The following is a 22,303-nucleotide window of genomic DNA, read 5'->3' as shown; positions in this document are numbered from 1 at the left end:
TCATGTTTTGTTCTATAGCAAATGCAAAAACTATTTCTTGCAGGCTTGTAAACAAAACGGCGTAATTCCAAACTGACACAATACAGATAGTCCTTGACTTACGACCACAATTGGGACCAGAATTTCCATCGTAACTCCTTGCGGTCATAGAGTCACCATGTGACTGGACCCGATTTTATGACCATTTCTAGAACAGTTGTTAAGCGAATCACAGTGGTCGTTTAGCAAATCCAGCTTCCCCAATGGGTGTCTTTTGCTGGAAAATGGCAAAAAAGTCGCAAAACACGGTCATGTGACCACAGGACACTGTAACCAGTCATAAATATGAGCCAGTTGCCAAGTGCCTGAAATGTGATCATGTGACCGCAGGGTGGTGGTGCAACATTTTGCGACGCTCAGAAGTGCTTTACAGGCCATAAAGCACCCATTTCGAGGCTGTAATTTACAGACCATTGTTAAACAGTTGTAACTTGAGGACTGCCTATATACAGTAAACAAGTCTTCATTTTATACAAGCACAGAGGTTGATAGCTGTGATCACACATCATGCGAAGGCCTAGCTTCTGTTGTTTGTTGGATATGTCAGAGCAGAGGAGTAAAAAAAAAGTGGCTTTTTGGCCAATTCTTGGTTTGTTTTACTTTCTTTTTAAGCTGTGCTTGCCTTGCATCTTTGTAGACTGGTTGGAGCTTTGTGCAGGACACAAAAACAAACCAGGAAAGTGAATACAAACCATGAGCCTTTTTACAGACCATGCCCTTTTACAGTTGCAATCAGTAAGCCAAACCCAAACTATGATTTCAAATTGTGGTTTACTACATTAAAACTACATTAAAAGTGTAGCTTATTCACTGACCCCTCTCCATTGCTTTGCATGATGTATGAACAGAGTCAAACACCCTGAAGGAATTAATTTGTATTTATGGCTAAAGAGTAAGATTTAATTTAGCCTAATTCGCTGGACTGGGGCTGTTGATACCAAAATGTATCTATGGCAGGCCCTGCAAAAATGTCCCACTAATGACCTTGCACTAAGGGAAAGAGGGTAGACAATTATATTTGGGGTATAAATGCTGCAGTTCGGGGGCCACATGCAATCCTTGGTAACCTCAGATATCTGCCAGAGTGAACCAGAGCAAAAATTTTGGCCCATGTTTGGCATTTTGGGAGAGAGGTGTTTTGGGATGGATTAAGGGACAAAAAAAATTGTCTTGAATACATACTGAAGACACTGAGTTCACTCCTTAAAGCCCTGACTGAGTCCTGGCCTGCCTATTTTCAAAGTGCAACCTCAACACACTGTGCAAAGTTTGGTGTGACTCTGGGGAAGAGAGAGAACTTTCATAGACATGCAGGAGGAGGCATTATTAATAGCATAAGCCTGAGCTGTATAAGGCAATATGCACCCTCGTAAGCACCCTGAATTGGGCTTGGAAGGCAGTCAGTGAAGTTGTCCCAACAGGAGAATAATGTGGGGCCCCAGGAGGCCTTCCTCATCCCTGGTGCTGCTGCTGCATTCTACATATCTCTACTCGTTACTTTTTCTTTCTTCAAGGAGGCAGGGGAGGGTAATTATGAAAAGATCAAATCCGAAACCTCATCAAGTCCTCTAGAACTGTTGGTCTTTCTGTACATCTTTACTGTTTCCCTTTTCTTTCTTTGGCTTCATTAGAGCTCGAAATTTGGCTCCGTCATTCAGGTTTTGCACAAGAGAGACACACAACAAATACAGCACTGTTCATGAAGGAGCCAAGATCTGTTTTTGCAAGATTCCAATTCTTACACCTCCCCCAATCAGGTTCCCTCTAGATATGCTGAGACTGACTAAAAGTAGCAGAATAGTCTTACCATCGTGACAACTACTCATGGGGGTGCTTGGCCCCGTAAGGATGCCAGGATAAGATCTTATTTCCCATCCTGAGTTTTGAATTTTATATTTTATATTCTGCATTTGTGTTTATATGCTTTTATATTTATAGAACTGTTTTTAGGGATTTGCCATTGTTATTCTTCGTAAGCCGCCCAGAGTCATCCTACTCAAGATAGGCAGCAGAGAAAGTTAATCGACCAATTAATTAACTAATAATAGGAGTGGTAACTCCAGCGTAGAGGGACGCGGTGGCGCTGCGGGTTAAACCGCTGAGCTGCCGATCGGAAGGTCAGCGGTTCGAAACCGCACGGCGGGGTGAGCTCCCGTTGCTCATCCCAGCTCCTGCTCACCTAGCAGTTCGAAAACATGCAAATGTGAGTAGATCAATAGGTACCGCTTCGGCGGGAAGGTAACGGCGTTCCGTGAGTCATGCTGGCCACATGACCCGGAAGTGTCCTATGGACAACGCTGGCTCCAAGGCTTAGAAACGGAGATGAGCAGCGCCCCCTAGAGTCGGACGCGACTGGACTTTACGTCGAGGGAAACCTTTACCTTTACCTTTTAACTCCAGCGTACGGAAGGAAGCCAGGTGAAGCTAGCTGGCTTCCTTGACGTGCCTACCGCTTACCATATCGGCCAATGCAATGTAGAGAAACATCCCGCCAGCAAGAGCAAAGATCCAGTTGGCTGAGAAGTGGCTACCAGCCAATATCCCAAAGCCTAGGCCCAGGTAGCAGCAGCAAGCTGAGAGGAAGTTGAAGAAGAGGGCTTGCTGGATCGTCATCCCAGCATTCAGCAGAATGACGAAGTCTCCTGCCAGCCAAACAACAATGCAAAAGAAGTTAGGAGGAGGGGGTTGCGTTCGAAATTAACGGAATCAAAGTCTCAGCAGCTGCTCCCCATCCATTGATCCAGAAGCACTTTGCATTTTAAAACAATCTCTCTCTGTATTACCAATGTATGTTTATGCTGCTGATATATGCTTTGTTGAGCTGACATCTTTGACAAAGCAGTAACATTTTGATGATGACATGTTACATATTATATTCGGTAACCCCTCAAAATTCACTGGAATGCTGCACCACCCTTCCATCACACAAACAGAGAAAGCTATCTTGTGGTTTGTTGGTTTTAGTGTTCTGTGTGACTCTAGCCACTAGTGTTTGCAAATAATAATGTCTGCATACTCAACAAGCATGGCTCACCACAGCCTTTGAGTATGGAGTACATATTCCTACAGCCATTGTGGCTTAGAGGCTATTGATACATGATCTTTAATGAATTTGCTCATCCTGTTTAAAGGAGGACAAAAGCAGCAAACACTGAGGAAGTGCCATCTTGACCGACTCGCCAGGAAGCCCCCTTCACAGCAGGCATTGAGACCAACTGCTCAGTAAAGGGAGTGAAGTAGCAGCAAAGAGTAAGGAATCACCTCCATCTGCTTGCTTATCTACAGGACTTCTATAATCAATCGCCTCTGAGCAGCGTACAACTCCCCAAATCTATAGGTTAGAATTAAAATGGAGAAATCATCAAAATTTAAAACTAAAACCAATTCAGCCTCCCAAGGGATAGTAATCTGCAGTGATCACTTGAGCTGCCCATTTAATTCTTCCCTTAGAGGGTCCTCTAGAATCAACTGTCCTGTGAGGAATATGGCACATCCATTTGTTTTGCAAGTGGGAGTTTCATCTGGTCACCCTAAGCAACCCGATTCCTTTCTAGCTGCCCCCTGCCAGCAACAAAACCTTAAGAATTACTGCCCTTATTGTCCTGTTTGCTCCCATCCCCTTCTTCCACACTTTCCTTCTATACTGTATCTTTTTAGATGGCCATCCCAAAGGCAGACACTATCCTGTTGCTGTTCTTCAGCCAGCCTGGAAAGTTGAAACAAGTCATAAAGGAAATAATAAAACGATCTATGCTACCCAACACTGCTATCCTCTGTGGCCCTGAGTCCTCCAAAAATGATACTCATACCAAGAAATCTAATTTGGTAATATGTTAATACAGATGAATACATATCACTGAAGGACCCATCAACAGAGTACAATGAGAAAATTTCTTTCACCTTGTCTACCATTTTAGAAATCTCTGCACTGTTCTCTCTTGTTTTTTTTTTTATCTAAATTAAGAAATCTCAAATCCATTAGACCTTTCTTTGCAAGGAAGATGCTCCTATCTTTTGATTATTTTGGTTGTCCCTTAATAAGAATTCCACTAAGTGCACCCCTCAAGTGAATTCTTATGTATTTTTGCTGTTATAAAGCAGAAATAGCAACACACACCTAGCTCATGGGGGAATTCTTCACAAAGAATGGCCACAGAGGTGCTGATGCCTTGAAAGACTGAGACAGTGAAGGAGGCGCCAATGGCCAGCCCATCAATGAAATTGTGAAGGCCATCACTCAAGGTTATCATCCAAGCCAGGGTGCCAATGTCTGAATAACGCACCCCTTTCAGCCAATAACATGTGCTTTGAGATGCTTGGAGGTCCTGGAAAAGAAGTATCATATTAGAAAAGCTGAAAATGCCTGATCACCTCATGACAGGTGAATCAGCAATCCAGTATGGAGCCTGCATCATAAAACAAGATCACCTAACTACACAGAGAGCCAGTTTGGCCTAGTGGTTAAGGTGCTGGGCTAGAAACCAGAAGTCTGGGAGTTCTAGTCCCGCCTTAGGCATGAAAGCCGGCTGGGTGACCTTGGGCCAGTCACTTTCTCTCAGCCCAACTCGGTGCAATGTAGACTAGCCTCCTCATGGCGCACCCCGGGCAATGTGACTTGTCATGGCTAAATCATCTAAACATCTGGCTGGTGGACCTCACAAGGATTTCCCAGCAAGAAAAAAGCAGCCTGAACACTGAACTGCTATGCCATACGATTAAAAAAAAACAAAAAACTAACTACATTACCTACCATGCTACAATAGGAGACATACAGGTATGTATCACCTCACACTATGGGAGTCTAGTGCAGAGAAAGGAAATTCAAGTTTTGCCATTGCAGCACCCTTCCAATACTGCAGGGGCAAACAGACTTCTCAACGTGTACAATCTTTGCATAAGGAATGAGCTTTACTTCTATTCTTTAGGGTATAGGAGAACATGACTGCAAACCAGCCACCTGTAAACTCAAGTATATTAACTTTCCTCTGGAGCACTATGCTATCTTAGATGACAAGAGATCTACTTGTTAAATTATTATAATGTAATTATTTGAATTTGATTTAAATAAATTAAATTAGAAATGGGAAACTAGCGCATTGGAATGCAAAGCATCAGCCTGAAGCAAAATATTTCCAAGAAGGCTTCTAAGTTTCATTTGCACCATGGACTATTCTTCCAAGAATAATGATGGGGAACTGCTCCATGTTTAAAAGTGCGTCCACCTGCCCAGAAAAAAAAGAGTTAAGTTAAAATGAAACAGTATTTTGGAAGGGTAGAAGGAATGGTGAGAAGCAGACTTTTGATAAATGGGTATGTTGTAACTGATCAGGCACCATGCTAGCCATTTTGTGAGCCCAAGCAGGATGCTCACATTTCTGTTTTTCTATTTTTCTATGTCCCAATAGAAGAGACTATCTGTAGCTCAGGGTGGAACTGTGGAGTCCTTGGTGCTCTCTGAGCTTGATTACTGGCTTGCAGGTGTTTTATTACCCAACTAGGGAGCATCATCAGTGTGAGGGACGGTGGGATTGCTCCCTGTTTATATACAGTGGCTTGACCTGCCAGTGCTGGTGGGGGTGTGGTTTTCTCTGGTATTGTTTTCTGCTTCATTGTTTGTCTGGTGCTAATCCCTGCTTATCTGGGTGTAGGCTGTGGAGTGTGTGTGTTCTGGTCTTTTTGTTTCCTTCTTAGCTTTATTGTCTCTTTGAGTGGCGTGTAAATGTGGTTTATCTCTGTTTCTGTAGATGGCCAATTTGTCTATTGATGGCCGATTTTATCATTACTTAGTTGGATAATGAAACATCTACAAGCAAACAACCAAGCTCAGAGATCACCAAGGACAATATATTTTTATATGTGCATAGGGTTGGGGGGTTAGTATTTATTTTATGCTGACATTGATAGCCATCTAGGGCCTCTGGGAGCAGGCAGCATGAGAGAGAGCGAGAGAGCAAAGAGCTCATTAGCCCCAAAAGGCCCCCAAAGGTTGGGCACCCCTAGTGTAATTATTCACTGACCTGAACAGATAAGGAGCCAACAACCTTCTCATCAGCAGAGGGATTCTTGCATTCCAAATCACTGCTTTTATTAGGGATCATGTGATCCAGGTCTCCATTCTGCAGTTTTTCAGTGACACCTTCCTCCTGGTCCTTCTTGGAAGGAAGGGACTCACTGCTATAATGGCTGTGCCCGTGAAGGTGCTAGGAAATGCAGAGACAACTTCACCATGCAATCATTCAAAAAAGTACATACAGTGCAACCACAACCGGATCTATATTTTATTTCCTGTACTTTTTTCCTGCCTTTCTATATAAGCTTAACAATTATATCAGTAAAAATTAAAATACTGCAGTATCTATTGAAAACAATAGGAGGGACCATTCAAACACTTGGAAAATCTATATTTAAAAAATGTCTAGAAACATTTTAGAAACCAGCAGGTGGGGCAATTGTACCTTCAGAGAGAGTACATTTCATCATCTAAGCATGAGACACAGGAAAATCTTTTCTCATGATCTGACAAGAGGACCTGTTAAGTTGGAAGGCTCACTTGCAGATCTAAAGAACCAGGCAAGACTGCCACTCCCTCAGATAACTGGACTCTAAGCTATTTAAGTTCTTGATGTTGACCAGCACTTTGAGTTGCACCTAGAAAACAAGTGCTGACCTTTTAATATTGTATCAGGATGACATGATCATGACGCCATGATCATACCATGACATCTGACATAGCTGCCAGATTCCAACCAATGCTTCCTAAAGTTCTTCAAGGGTCGTTCTACATAGAGCATATTGCAGTAATTGAGACATGATGCAAACCAAGAGAACTTTGGTCAGATTAGAATGACTGAGGAATTACAGTTGCCACAACTTGCCAACAAGAATCTCCAATGAGATTCCAGGACAGTGGAGATCAAGAAGCACTTCTAAGCTATGGTTTTAAAATCTCTTAGAGTGAGCAGATTCCTTTCCAAAATATTATGAACCCAAAAAAACCTTGAAACCAGCATTCTACTAAGAGCACTGGACTCTAATCTCCACCTAGCTCATTGTTACATCTAAGCATTACTGAGGGTTTTTGACTTAAGTCCTAGCAAATGATAGAGCTGAATATTATCACCATCACCACACTGGTGATGAGCTCTCTCAGAAGATTCACATACTGTACATATTAAAAAATAAGAAACAGGAGAAGACTATGTATGATTTAGCAGGTTAAGAGTCTTGGTGTGGTACAGCAGCCCCTTGAGCATCTTCTTTCTATATATGATCGCTCTCTGAGATGGGCGGTGAATAAATTTGATATACAAATATAAATAAATAAACAAAATGATTCAACAGGATGGATCTGAATTACTGCACTACTGAGTCTCCATCCAAGCAGTCCAAGAGGATACCACAGCTGAAGGTATGAAAAGCCACCAGGTGGTCCAAAGATCTCTCCTCACTAAGCGCTTGCCTTCCTGCAAGATGACCAAGTAGTCTCAGTCCTCTATCCTTCATCTACAAGGTCTATGGGATGAGTTTCATCCAGATAAAAGTGGCTTGCTGTTCACTAAGGGGCACCCATATACTACCCATTTTATAATCCTTCCACGACTATAGGTTTTTTAGCTCCACAGCGATTGCCGTATTTTCTTATATCTCAGTTCACAACTGCTTTGCTGATGTTTTGCAACATTTCTAGGCTATGCAACATAATGATCAATGCCTCATGATCCACAAAAGCTCATAGCGTTTAATGCCCTGATTTCTTTGGTAAAGAAATCCTTTTCAGACTTCCTTCTGAAAGTTCATGCAGTTGTACACAATCATATTTAGCACTTTTATCTATGTGTATATGGGAACATGCAACAATTCTATCAGATATGATTTTTCTTTGTACAGTCTTTATTTTATTTATCAAATTTGTCACCGCCCATCTCCTCTCACCAGAGAGGTGTTGACTGTTCCTTCCAATATCTACTCCATGGTTTGCTCAGCTGCTTTAATTCTGGTATGTTCCACATTTGTTTTGTAGCTGTAATCAGTATTGAACAGCTGAATAAGGGAGAAACTGGGAATTCAAACAAGCAGGCAAGTTCTATTTCATACTCTGCACAAAATATATCCCATCCAGCCATTCACGTGGGGCTGCTACTACTAAACCCCATTCTCTGACCTTGTACATGAAGGATACAGAAGGAACTAGAACGGAGACCAATTATTTCTACATGGATTGTATTGTTCTATTTTTTTACTATATTTTCTGTTGTAATAGGTATTAAGTATTAAGCTCATGGATTAAATTTTCAGAAAAACGTTTTTTGAGGATGTAGCAAAAATATAATTGCAAAAACTTTCATGAGAAAAAGGGTGGTAGATGGGAACTCTGGTTTCTTCAAATGTTTATTACGACTTCCTCAGAAAAATAGCAAGGGCAGATAGCTTCCCTGAAACACAGGTAACTATACATCCTGTAGTCAAGGGAAAAGGTGGGACCTGTTCTAGGATAAAAGCTGTAGCAGCGAGGCCAAAAGAGGGCTAGCTGATGTCCAACACAAACATCGCAGAACACTCTGTAACAAGCAGGGATCCTTCACATGGACGCGTTATCAGATAAATTTTAAAAAAGTTTGCAAACCATCTTTAAATACCTGGCAGAATCTCTACTCCTAATATATTTGGAAGGAAATTGCAAGACTTTAGTTCCTTCTTCCAAAATTACATCTGATGCTCACAAAAATACAACTGAGTGCCAAAAGGAAAGGAACTAAAGATTGCGTCAGGAATAGTCCAGGCTCAAGGAACTGAGGGAAAATGACCCTCACCCTTCCTCACCTTGTCCTTTTGTTTGAGGAGCATCTTCAGTATTTTCTCCATGAAAAAAAACAGATAAAATCCCCCAAAGACAACAGCAGATTTGGAGACATAGTCATCCTTCTGTGGATTGAACCCAAAGGCCTGGAGATGGGAGAAAAAGGGTTGGCTATCAAAAGCATAAGTACATAAATATTATCCTCCTTCCTAAAGTTCTGTCTTCTTCTCTCTCACCTGTAAGGGAAGGCCAGAGAGGATCTAAAAGGTTCCACAGCTTGAGAAGTTGTGCCCTAGAGAGGAATTTCCTGACCATGAGTGGCAACAAATTCGTATTACTATAGAAGTGAGCCCGTCTCCAAGTTACTCCACATCAGATTTCCGCTCATACAGTTAAGCAACTAAGTGTCCATAACAAATAAATGTTATCTATTAGCTATCTCTGATTTTAATGTGCTGAAGTTCCTGCTTTTGATGGTTGCATTTTAAATTTAATTATGCATTGCCTTGTGCACCATTCCAAAATACGCTCAACAATACAGTTCAGCGCTCTTCCATAGGAATACATTCCTTCCACATGGAGACCATGTCCAAGAGAAAGGTAGACTTGAACTTTTCTAACACCCTGGCATTATACACAGAAGGTAAAATAAGCAAACAAACCAATAAATAAAATAATTTAGCTGGCGCGTGCCATTTGCAAACTGAAGTTGCACAATTAAAATTTTGGTAAGACACAGGACTATATCAAACAGCAGACTTGGATGCACCAAAGAAGATTCTCTTTGGCCCCTCAGCTTTTAGAGCAGCAAAACCTCATTAACATTTCAGTTCCATGTGAGCCAGCTGACATGTCATACACAATAGCAGCATGTGAAAGACATGCTTCTTATTCATTTTAGGTCAGATGTGCTATGGGCCTTGCACGCTCTCATTAGGAATACAGGCATGTCTGAAATATTTGAAACTGTCGGGTACTTTATGCTGAAGAAACCCTCATCACAGGAAATCTGGATGGGGAGGCCCAATACCGTTTTTATCCCATAGAAGAGTCTGCTATAATATGTGGGGATAATTTTCCCACTGGTTTTTAGTCCTCCCCTAACACAAACACTGCATAGGATATTACCACAATCAACGTATTTGCTGCCAGAACATGACACAGGAAATCAGATGAATCATACTTTTGCTTAAACTGGCACAACCAACATGTGCTTTTCTGTTGATTCCTGACACAGACTATTTAGTATGGAACTTGTTCCTTATCTTAACTGACCCTTATTCTTAGGATGCCAGATTCAGGGGTGAATTTAATCTCCTATTAAAAAATCCCTTCCCAAAAGGCACACACCCAGATTAATGGGCGTTGTTTCCTTGTGCTAACAGCTCCACAACCCTGTATCAGTTTTGATGGCTTATGTATCTCTACACCAGGGTTTCTCAACCAGGATTCCATGGCACCCTAGGGTTCTGCAAGAGGTTACTAGGGGTTCCCTGGGAGATCATGATTTATTTAAAAAAATTATTTCAAATTTGGGCAACTTCATATTAAAGAGCTAAGTTTCATTCTTTATTTTTCATTTAAGAACACTGTGAATGCATACTATATATATGCAGGCCTACCCATGAAACGACTATAATAATTTTGTAACTTCTGGCCTATATCTGAGCCTGAATGAGCAAGGGTTCCCTGAGGCCTGAAAAATATTTCAAGGGTTCCTCCAGGGTCAGAAGGTTGAGAAAGGCTGGTCTACCCCAAGTACAAATGAAGGGAGCCCGGTGGTTCTGTGTCACTTTTCCTGAAAGCGATTAACAGTTACAACAAAATAGGTCACCCTGTCAATGCTGCACAAGGATAGACAATTACATAACCCAGGCCTGGCGGCCCTTGTCCTACCTCAGGAATGAGCTGGAAGAGGGCGTTAGAGTAAAGAGTACCGATCGCCAGAGCTATGAAGTAGAGGAGCAGCCGCTTGTAAAAGGTCTTCTTCATGAAGGGCACCACACTGGCCCCGACCAAGGAGCAGAGGGAAATGACGGTCACACAGAGGAAACCGTATCCCCAGACTGGAGTGTGAGTGTCAACCCCACCCCGGTGAAATCACAGGAGGGAGGAAAACATGGGAGGAAAATAATCAGAAATACAAAAATGAATTCACACCAAGGGAAGAAAAAGGGGGCGGGGAGAGAGAGAGAGAGAGAGAGATGAGAGATTTATTAATGATTGATATGCAAGTCAAGATTGATTCAGGCATGCTTGAAGCACCCTTGGGCACTATAGCACTATGCAAACATCCCTGTTGAGGGTAAGTCCAACATGGATCACAAGGGGGGGGAAAGAGGCCCTCCACAGGCAATGTGGATAAATAAATATAACCCTAGTCTAGTATTAATTCAATACATTTGCAGCAGATTGGAATTCATGCTAATTTTACATCTCCAGCCCTGTAGATTGCCAAGTTATCTCCAGCCCCCAAACAGGACACTTTCCCCCCTCTTTTCAGCACATAGACTCAAAAAGGGACAAGATGCCAGAGCCGTCGGGTGATACAGGCAGTACATGCTTCTCTATTACATGACAAGCAAAGAACTGAAGTATTTGTTGCCCAAGGTGTGAAGATTCTTAACAACTGATTGGCACCATCTTATTCCACTAGTTTTTACAGGACAACTTAACAATCGAGATGACACATTTACAATTATTTCTGTTCCTGTTGGATCACAATGATATTTTTAGTTTCCAAGCAACAAAACATAACCCCTTCATTAAGTTTACGGTTTGGGAACTGAAATATCCATGAACTCTATGAAAAAAGGATAACAGTAAACAACGCTATGGACAGTCTGGAATTAGCCATATAAAATGAAAGTTAAAAGGATTCCAATGAATGGTACTAATTTCCTTTTGCTACTTTGGTTCCCCCCCCCTAATGAGAGAACCCAGTTAGTAAGATGATTAGGACAGAGACTATAAAATAGTCTAGGTTCAAAAGGTGCTTCTTTCACACAAAGGGCAAAATGAATTCTCATTTTGGTTCTCACCTTTGTCTGAGAAACTTGCATATCTGTGCCACCCAAGTTGAGCCAAAATACTATGCCGGAAGACAGAAAAGTAGTGAAGGAGAATGAGGACTTTAAAACCTTCAACTAGAGTTCATGGTTATATTTAAGCAGTCCCAAAATGTACAATTGAAAACCTCAATTTAATAAGATTAGATCTCACACAGCCCAAAGAAGCCTCTTCCATTTGTGAAAATAAACCAATTATTGAAAGAGAAGAAACCTGAGAAGTCAAGATAAAAGAACCTCTTCCCATGTACTGGTGTCAATATGGTGTTCATTCCTTCCCTTTGCAAAAACATCCTCTGTTGCTCTTAGCCACAGCTGTTTCCCACCTACAGTATTTAACAGGCCAACAAAGACACTTCAGTGCTAGAAAACCTCACCAGATTTAGGGTAAAATTAATGTGCCTCTCTTTAGAAATGCAACCAAGCTAGCTTCCATTATAGTACAAAGCTCATTAAGAGGCAGAATCCTTCAAGAACCTTCCATACCCATAACATTCACTGTGAAAAATCACACTGTTTTTCTGGAACAGAGTGTTAAGCATCTGCCACTGAGGGGACTTGAGTATTACTTTCTAGATTTTTGTTCTGTAAAGTGGCCAACATGCCCAATGTGCAGGAACAGAAATCATACATATGCCTGGACAAACAACATGAAGTAGAACCTTTATTTCTCTCTTATTTTTAGGAATCCTCCCTGTGCTCAAAAGGTGAAAAATCCAATTTCAAAAGCCACCGAGAAGTCAGCAGCCCTATCAGGTACCAGAAGATAACTTGGTGGCGTGACTGTGATGGGAATCTGTGAGCAAGTGGGTTTGTCTTACTGCACCTCTGGGATCAGCTGGAACAGAGCGTTAGAGAACAGCGTCCCGATGGAGAGCGCGATGAAATAAGTTAGGATTCGGGTGAAAAAGACCTTCTCAGTGCAGGGCACGATGAAGACTCCAAGGAGGGAGGCAAGGTTAATCAGTGTAACACTGAGAAAACCAAAACCCCACACTGTAAACAAGAAGAAAGAAGGGCAAGTTTACCCAACTAATTGAAAACTGGGAATGGCCCTTTACATACAGAGGAAGTTGGAAAGGTTTAAGGTCCTTTGCAAGTTCACTTGGAAGCTTATGATGGACAACTAGTCAGAGGGGTTGGCTAATGAGTTATTCCCCAAATTTTTCTAGGGGATGGAAGAAGCTGTTCTATCTCATGCTCAAGCCTAGTACATGAACAATGTCAAAAGATCAGACAAAGGCAGGGGAGTTTACATGTAGCTTGAAAAGGCTAGAGCTTGTTATGTTGAAAAACCAAGTTCTTATGGAAAAGTTCAATGCATGTTTTGAAAGACTAGAAGAGTACAACACTGTCATCCAAGTTAAGTCAGTCAGTAAAAGTTTGGCTTGGATTGTTCAGCTTATAGCCAAAGCAAGCTTGTCATGTTATCCTGACCAGCAAAAAGTGATGTGTTAAACATTCTTAAAGGGAAACTTAGATAAAAGACATCAAAACTGTGTTTGTTAACTATTGTTCTGCTTACAGACAACATCTCTGAAAGATAGGCATCAGGCTCAGGTAATCCAGATATTGCACATAACTTCTTAGCATCCCATTTACAGACCCCAAAATCCACCAGAACGGATTGGGGTCAACATTTTGGGACATCCCTTTGTTGTTTTTTGATATTTGGGGGATTGAAGGGACTAAACGGGTGGCTTAAGCCTGCAAGGGCATAACAAACCTACAACACCCATTAAAACCCTGAATTCCCCTTGGAAAAATAGGAATTTAAGAGGCCAAAATGGGCACATTTTTTTGCAGGAGGGAAGAGACAAAATGAATACACCCACAAAGAATACACAAAAAAAGATCTCACAGTTCTAATCTCACCCACCCAAAGATATCAAATCGCTCTTCATATTACATGGCTATCAAGCAGGAAGGAAAATGGCCAAAATAGGGTGCTTATCCATGTTCTAGCTTGACAGAAAGTTTTAAAAAGTAACCATAGGATAACCCCATACTGTTATGCCTTAAATGTTTACAATATAGTAGATCTAGTGTTAATCTGTGCCTTCCTTTTGTGTGGGTATGAACCATAGGAAGATTGAAACACGCTCAGCATCCTAAGCTACATCAAAATACAATTGGGTACACTGTGATTTAGCAACCCAGCCATTGTCTTGGCATACTGTACAAACCAGGACATCCCAATAAATCATAATATGATTCCTTTTGTTGGGTATAGCATATTATATGAAGGTAACCCCTTGATTTGGTTAACTGGGCTTGAGGCATAGTGCGCTGGGTGAATCCAGACACTGAATGTAAACATGGAATTGAGGGAATGGATAAGATGGGGTAGGTAGTGCTTTTTTTTACCGTCAACCACAATCTCCCACACTGATACATACTTAATCTGTGAAGGGTTACAGTGGTCTCATTGTTCATCTCCTCAGCTGGAATTGTAGAACGCAGCTTAGGAGGAGACATTGCTTCCTTGTATTGCTTCCCTGTCCCAGTGCCCCAGATGTCCTAATCTTTCCTTCTAACAGTAGCCTAGGATTAATACCCCAATCCTGAGATTCTATTCCTATGTTCTTTGCACGAAGCAGCACGAAATAATAATAGTAATAATAATAGTAATAGTAATAATAATAATAATATCCCATCCAACTCTCAATGACTAACCAACATGGGGTTCTGGTGCTAGGCTGATGAATCATTTCCTCCAACCATTTTTCTCCAAAACCTTAGAGACCTACCTATAATAATGAGGCCTACAGTGACTCATTCAATCTACTTTCCTGTATGTCAGATGGATAGTTCTTCATTTTATTCCCTTTCAAGGAAAGCAGTTGTAATTTCTTTAACGAACTTTAAAAAAAATAGTTATAAAATTGATGGACAATCTTGGCAAAAGCATTATCAGGACTAAATGGATTCCTAAGGGAATGCAAATACAGTTTTCACGTGTGCCCATACCTGCATTTAAAATGACAGCCTTAGCCTGTTTTAAAACGTCTCTGTACATTCACACGTACAAAAAGCAAACACCATCACGCCACTGATTCAGATTCATCTTATGGCAGCTTCTCTCTCACCCAGCGGTTACAACAATTAATTAGCTGGCCAAAGGTAAGTTGCAAAGCAATTAAAAAAAAAAAGAGATGAATGGTATGAGCTCCCTCTTGTTCATTAACCAATCTTCTGTGAAGATAGCAAGTAGGACAGCAGAACACCCTGACATCAGCTGACGGGCTGTTCTTCTTTTGAAACAAAGCAAAACAATTCCAATTTTCTCCTGCAAAAAATGCCAATCTTTTCACATACACACTTCTACCTGTCTAGACAGATCAACCAACTTCTACATTCAAAACTGCCAGGACCAAGTTAAAACATATTCAATTTTTCCTTTTTAATGGATTAACTGTCTTTTCTTAGGCACGCATACTTTTCAGACATAAGCTGGAGAAAGACTTTCTCTGTATAGCTAATATGGAATTAGTTCTACCAGAATACTCAGGGCTTCCAATTCTATTAGCGCCAAGCTTTTTTTCTTTTTAGGAGGTTCAGAATAATAGCCTACAAACTCATGGCATGTATACAAAGTTACAGGAGAAGTAAGAAATAAGTTAGAGGAGAAATAACATTTATCCACATCACCTGTAACATGAGACAAGGACAATTCTGAAAACGCCATGAGTTTGTAGGTTATTCGACCAAAAGAGCATGTGGCGTGCGGGCACACACACACGCACACACACACAGTGAGAGACAGTGCATGCAAGCCAGTTTGATGTAGTAATGAAGGCAGCAGGCTGGAATCCAGGAGACCGTGAGTTCTAGTCCTGCCTTCGGCATGAAGCCAGCTGGGTGACCCTGGACCAGCCACTCTCTCTCAGCCCTAGGAAGGAGGCAATGGCAAACCCCTTCTGAAAATATTGCCAAGAAAACTGCAGGGACTTGTCCAGGCATTCGCCAGGAGTCAACACTGACTCAAGGATCCAAATATATCTACATCACACCCATTTTATATACACCTATATATATATCAGTAGTCCAATTCAAGAACAGATTTCCAAGACTATACTTTCATTGCTTCATTCCCCCACTAACACTGCTCTTTCCCCTTTGCTTTCATGTAATGGTTTCTTAGGCTCCAAAAGGCACAGATTAATGTCCTTCTACATCAACGAGCATAAGAAATTGTTATGTATTCACATCTGATATTCAGCTTCTGCATACAATTCTGGCAGCGCTGAGGCTAGAAGCAGCTACTGTACTTGAAATTAAGTAGCTGAAAAACCATCTTTGCAGCAGGTTCAGAAGCTTCCTGAGAAACCAGTTTTGAGGAGTATCATGCAAATTTTTAAAATTAAAATAAAGCTTTGTTCCTCCACTTTCTTGCAGACACTGTACTATAAGGGTCAGCTTTACAGCATAGCTGCAGCTGGAAAGGGAAAACCAATTAGAAATAGTATTTCACAATCCAGATGGACACCATTTCCTCACTCAAAATCTTGGGAAGTTGTCTAGGAAGATTATGACTTAAAAACCATTAAGGTGCTAATGTGGCTGGATGGCTGGTTGGGTTGAATGCACATACCTTCCGCAGAGCTTGGTTTCCCCTCCTTCATCCATTCATCTTCCTCATTCCCCAGATCCTCCGACGTGCATGCCCTTGACTCCAACTGCTGCAAGATAGTTGGGCAGAATTCTTGGAACTGACTCCAACCAACATGGGACCATTTGCTCAGATTGTGTGTGGCAAAGAGTTCTGAAGAACTAAAACACTGAAAACAAAGGCAACAAGGTTGAGAATTCCATGTGGGTCTTCCGCTTCTTCAGACTCATAAGTGATGTCCTGTCTCCAATCTCCTTTCCTTAACTTCTCAGCAACAGCATCTTCTCCCTCCTTCTCAGGCATCAAGAAGCAATTCTTACATCCAGTTTTTGATATTCTACAAGTTCATACAGCCTTTCACCCCCACACGCCTTCTTTTTTCCAAAGACTGTCCTATGTATATTCAAATACAGTTCCTGGTTACTTTTTAAAGGGAAGTCCCCAACAGGCCAAAAATTATGGAGTATAACTCTTCCAATTTTGAACCCATTTGAGGTTCATTCTATCAGGCTGCAACAGTGGAGGAAAGAGAAAAAGTCTGGCTCTGTGAACTGTTTCCACTCAAGCTGGCCATTATAAGAAATCATACCTTTAAGAGCTGAGCCAGTGTTAGCTCCTCATTTGTCTCCTATTCCTTTTTTTTATGTGCAATGCCTTTTAGACAGGCTTTAACTGCTTTTGACATTTTGATGAAAGCAACATTGAGCCACCTGTTCTGTCACCTTGTGACGTGCAAAAGGGGCAGGGCTTGCTTCATGGCAAAGTGGGACTTGGCGTGCAACACTTCTATCATCAGACTGACCAGGTAGATCCACCCTCTGTGGACACCACTGCTTTCAGACTTATGTGCAAGATCTGGTTTCTATTTCTCTCATGTATGCTGCACTGGGAGTTGAAGGAATGGTTCAAAAGCAACATCAGGACAGTAACATGTAAGATGCCAGTTTTGACTTTTGACAATCTAGACCTGGATACTTTGCAGATCAATTTTTCGGATATGAACATACCTGCTCTTCCATGTTCCTCCTCCATCAGCTGCAAGGCTGGCAGTGGCACAACATGCACATTTCCCACTGGCACCAAGTTATAGGATGTGCTCGCCAGAGCAGTTAAACTATAGAAGAAGGTTGCTAGAACAAGTTGAAGCTCTTATTAAAGCACTCTATTAAATGTTAATCTGCACTTGAACAAAGGTTCTCTGGACAGATTACATTCAAATGTATTCTATACTGTTTTATTGTGAACCGCCCAGAGTCCCCCAAGTGGGGGAGATGGGCGGTTATAAAAATATGATAAATAAATAATAAAAATAAATAAATAAATGTAATAATTTTTTGGGTAAGATTCTTTGTAGACCTCTCTGAATCAAAAGGAGGACAGAGTAATAATGGGAAAGTAGAGGTGGTTACCCAGGAGAGGTTCCTGTGCTGTGACTGCTGCCTGTGACTGATATTGTGCCGCTCAACTCCCACATCCAGGCGTTTCAACAGAGATTTCAGCTGCTGCAGAGTGAGCCTGTCATCTTCACCATAGCGAAGGAAAAGATCCTGCAGAAAGGAGGCTGCTGTAATGGGGGGTTGAGTTGAGGCTTCTGTGCCAGCCCGTGCCCAAGAAGTGAGAAGCAGGAGGTACAGCTGCAGCACTAAGGTCCATCTCCGAAACTCTCCATTCCAAAACATGGTTCAAATCCTAAAAAAGCAGACCCGGGCCCTTGGATTAGCGTTGGTCACTGCAACCATTTATCTGCTCCTAGCCATATTTATTCAGTAACTCCTGTTACTTTCAAATTAAGACAGCATTTCTCAACCAGGGTTCCATGGCACCGTTGGGTTCCATGAGAGGTCACTAGGGGTTCCATGGGAGATCATGATTTATTTTAAAAAATTATTTCAAATTCGGGCAACTTCACCTTAAAGAGGTAAGTTTCGTTCTTTATTTTTAGTTTAAGAACACTGTTAATGCATATATACAGGCCTACCCATGAAACAAATACAATAATTTTGTAACTTCTGGCCTATATTTGAGCCTGAATGTGCAGGGGTTCCCCAAGGCCTGAAAAATATTTCAAGGGTTCCTCCAGGGTCAAAAGGTTGAGAAAGGCTGAATTAAGAGAACAGATAGTGTAGCTAAGAGATGGCTGGGCAACCAAGAGGGCCCCAATGAATTGTTTCGGGGAAGAAAGAGCAAAGGCCACAGTCATCAGGAGGATAATGAAAAGCGGGGGACAACCACATCATTCACAAGGGCGGAGATGGGATTCTCCCACATATACTATTGTTCCATTTGTACTCTGGTTTTAAACTCTATTAAATCTATACTGGTAGATTTAAACTAGAGCTTCCCTGTATTTGCTACCTCAAAATGGCAGCAACCACAAGCCAGCAATGCAGGCAAGGTGGGCTTTAAGGAGTACAAAAAGGGGGCATGCAGCTTGAGGGACGTAAAAAAAAATGGTGAAAGGTCCCCCGTGCAAGCACTTTTCTTGGCAGGGTGGTTTCCCATTGCCTTCCCCAGTCGTCACCTTCCCCAGCAAGCTGGGTGCTCATTTTACCAACCTCGGAAGGATGGAAGGCTGAGTTCTTGAGGGATGCCAGCTGCTCAATTCTATTCTAACTGTAAACTCTGCATTCCTGTTCTGTCAAAACCTGTTTGCAGTATTTCTTAATGTGCTGGATTCTCAGGTGCTCTGCAGAATCATGCAGATCCTATAACCTCTAACAATACTATCCCTTTTCTTTGTCTTCTTTCTGCCAAAAGAAGATATGTCAAGATTAGGGATGTTGGTAAGTGAAGTTGCTGCATGCACATACCACCCTCTTTAATGAAAGAGGATAAAGCCCTCTTTGATCTTGCTCTGATTTGTATTGAGGTTTACATCCTGACTCAATCTCCATTTGCAGCTGGAGAGTGTAGAGCAGTGTTTCTCAACCATGGCAACTTTAAGATGTGTGGATTTCAACTCCCAGAATTCTCCAGCCAGCCAAGCTGGCTGCACAATTCTGGGAACTGAAGTCCACAAATCTTAAAGTTGCCAAGGTTGAGAAACACTGGTGTAGAGGTACAAACTCAGTTAAACCTAGCGATAAATAGAAGTCATCCGTGATGAAGAAAAACTCCACTGGGGCCTCTCTTTGACACAGGGGTATCAGGAATTTGTAGAGGGCAGCTCACCAGTTTTGCAAGCATTCCCAGTAAGTTTAGATTTTTTTTTCAGATGCCTGAAAGTAACAGCTGCAAATCTAGGTATATTGGAAGGTGATGGTGGAGTCTTAACTCATTCTCTATTCCCATTCCAGCAAAGGCTCCTGAGCTCATATTTAAACCTTCAGGTTTTCCAAACACTTTGGCTTGCTTAACAGAGGCAAAAACACCACCTAAATCAGAATGTTTTTGTTTATTTTAACAAGTTACAAAAAATGCAACACTTTCTCCCAACAGAAGGCAATAGCAAACTAAACAAAGAAAAAGAAAAAAGAAAACCTAAATCAGAACAGCTGCCATTAGCACAGAAAGGCTCAGGCTGAGTCACTCTGATTTTTTTGCTGCGACCACTTTTGAAAAGAGCTTATCATTATCAAAAAACACTGAAGAAGTCCTCCATGGCTGCTCAGCAATTTTGGACACTCCAGAAAGCAGCAGGCGGAAGGAAAAGACCATGCGAGTTTGGAACAACACTTCCTTTTGGGCAAAGCAACACAGAGCAAAACTGAATTCTCTGCTCCAGGACCCATTTTTCAAGCAGCACCAGAAACTTTGCTTCTGTCTACAAGAGTGTGCAAGAAGACAGTCGTCTGGTGAAATCTAAGTAATATAAATGGAACTGTAGGGGGTGGAGAGCACACAAGTGGCCACCATCTCTGCTTAAGCCAGCAATTAGGGCCAGCCAATGCACAAACTGCACTCATTAGCATGAAATCCTTCTACCAGTTTACACCTCTCAATCCCACTAGAAGGCAGATGGAGAAAGGAGCATAAAGAAGGAAATCAAAGTGAAGATAGATTGACTTGCCCAACAGTTATGTAGGAGGCAGATTTCCCAGAAGCTCCAGTCTGGAGCAGGACCTGCAACCTGTCCCAAGCCATGTAGCCCCTGGATATCAGGCAAACTTTCCCAACAGAGAGCCCTCCCGATGTGGCAGCCAGTTTCCAGAATCCCTAACCAGCCAATATCTCTAGAGGGCACCCATGTCTCATATTAAAGAAGGCAGGATTAGGATTTTATGGAAGAATCAGACCTTTTTTATTACCTACAAATTAATGAAGGTTTGATTCAGCATGATAATTTAATTAAACTGTTATGGGGTTTGTTTTTTAAAAGAAGGAATACTAGTATTACAAATATCTGAATGGGTTTTGTTCCTCCTTCCATCTGTCAAAAGTTGAACAAACATATCTGGGTGGGACAGAAATCTCAGTAAATTTCACAGCATGGTTTAAACAGCACAGCATGGTTTAAACATTTTACAGAAAAAGTACTAAATCTGTTACTGAATAGGCAATTAGTCTTAACATGCCCAAATTGCTAGATGCGTGAGCATGTATGCTTCATAGGAAATAAAAGAGCACAACTTTTGATAGACCTATGGACCTGTGCCCTGAGGGTTCCTCAGGACCGTCTTCCATCCAAGCACTATCCAGAGCCAACCTTCCTTACCTTATTTAAGACTAGCCAAGACTTGCTGTGGCTTTCTTCCTAGATTATTTACAACCTTAAATTAGATTTCAAATTGTACAAATCCATTACAGTTTTCCAATGACTGGTACACTGTTCATGCATTAAGTTATTAAATTAGGTTGAAAATTTATCATGGAAGTAGAAGAGTTTCTTTATCTCTTCTTGCAATAGAGTTTTGGCCAGTTTGCTAATTTAACATAACAAAATCACACAAGATCAACAAATGCAAGAAATATCCAGACAGCACTGAAGCAACTTACCCAGATCAGCAATAGCTCCAGAAAGCCTTTCAAAACACAACACCTGCACACAATTAAGGGTCCCTCCAAATTCTGCAAGGCAGCAAAAAGTCAACAGCAACAATTCTACCTGAAAATAATAAAAGTGTCATCACCCACAGATCTGCCAGGGGCAATTCAATTAAGAGGGCTGAGGATTTTCTATTTGACTGAATTGTCACAATTTTTAATTTACATTTTATTTCCTAAACTTGAAATCTAACCACTGCATACAAGTCATAACACAAAGACTAAAAAGAGTACAAACCATGAAGAAAGAAGCTTGGTGGCATGATCTAAAAATAAGATGTCACTTGAGAAGAGCACCTTAAAGACGACTTATTGACTGGGAAGGGGAACTCCTGGAATATGAAGGATATGGAAGAAGATAAAAGGAGACCCTGTGTCTACAAATGTGGCTCTGGGGTTCATGTTTCTCAATTTTTCTAAGATAGTATTCTGAGCACAGAGGGCTTGCTGACCTCCCATGTAGTTTTTCTGGGGTAAGCACTCATTGTCCTCTATTGACTGAGCAACCCATGCTGATCATCATGAGATAAATTCCTTGAATCAACATGGGCTTTAAATTTAACGATAGCAACCTCTAACTAATCCACCTATGTGAGATGCACCAAAAACAACTGTGCTGGTACCTTATCATTTCTACCAGCAGCTTCCAAAGCTAAACAAAGCTACAGAATGCTGAAACACATATCCTCCCAGACTCTTAAGTTCTGTTTTCTTAACAATTTTTGTTGGCTTGGATATTTTATGGATTTTTACCCTGCATTGTTCCATTTGCAAATCATCTTCAAAACTGGTATTTGTGGTGAT

General features: G+C 41.4%; 1 protein-coding gene across 3 annotated transcripts in view; it reads right to left on the bottom strand.

Moving 5' to 3' along the window:
• SLC39A14 (solute carrier family 39 member 14) overlaps positions 1–22,303 on the bottom strand; it is a 41,730-nt gene that overhangs the window by 3,850 nt on the left and 15,577 nt on the right. The window contains exons 2-9 of one of the 3 annotated variants that reach the window (XM_063311454.1): positions 21,452–21,560; positions 17,926–18,205; positions 16,499–16,685; positions 12,731–12,900; positions 8,860–8,982; positions 6,057–6,239; positions 4,157–4,364; positions 2,497–2,681 (exon numbers count right to left, since the gene is read on the bottom strand). In XM_063311454.1, coding sequence (XP_063167524.1) covers positions 2,497–2,681; positions 4,157–4,364; positions 6,057–6,239; positions 8,860–8,982; positions 12,731–12,900; positions 16,499–16,685; positions 17,926–18,195 — 1,326 coding nt within the window. In that variant the 5' untranslated portion in view covers positions 18,196–18,205; positions 21,452–21,560. Of the gene's footprint in view, positions 1–2,496; positions 2,682–4,156; positions 4,365–6,056; positions 6,240–8,859; positions 8,983–10,732; positions 10,903–12,730; positions 12,901–16,498; positions 16,686–17,925; positions 18,206–21,451; positions 21,561–22,303 lie in introns of all 3 variants that reach the window. The other 2 variants (XM_063311453.1, XM_063311455.1) reach the window with 2 other exon arrangements.

The sequence above is a fragment of the Candoia aspera genome, chromosome 9 (genome assembly GCF_035149785.1).
Source record: "Candoia aspera isolate rCanAsp1 chromosome 9, rCanAsp1.hap2, whole genome shotgun sequence".
NCBI lineage: Eukaryota > Metazoa > Chordata > Lepidosauria > Squamata > Boidae > Candoia > Candoia aspera.
Note: the sequence above shows the minus strand (reverse complement) of the source record. Positions and strands in the feature narration are given on the sequence as shown.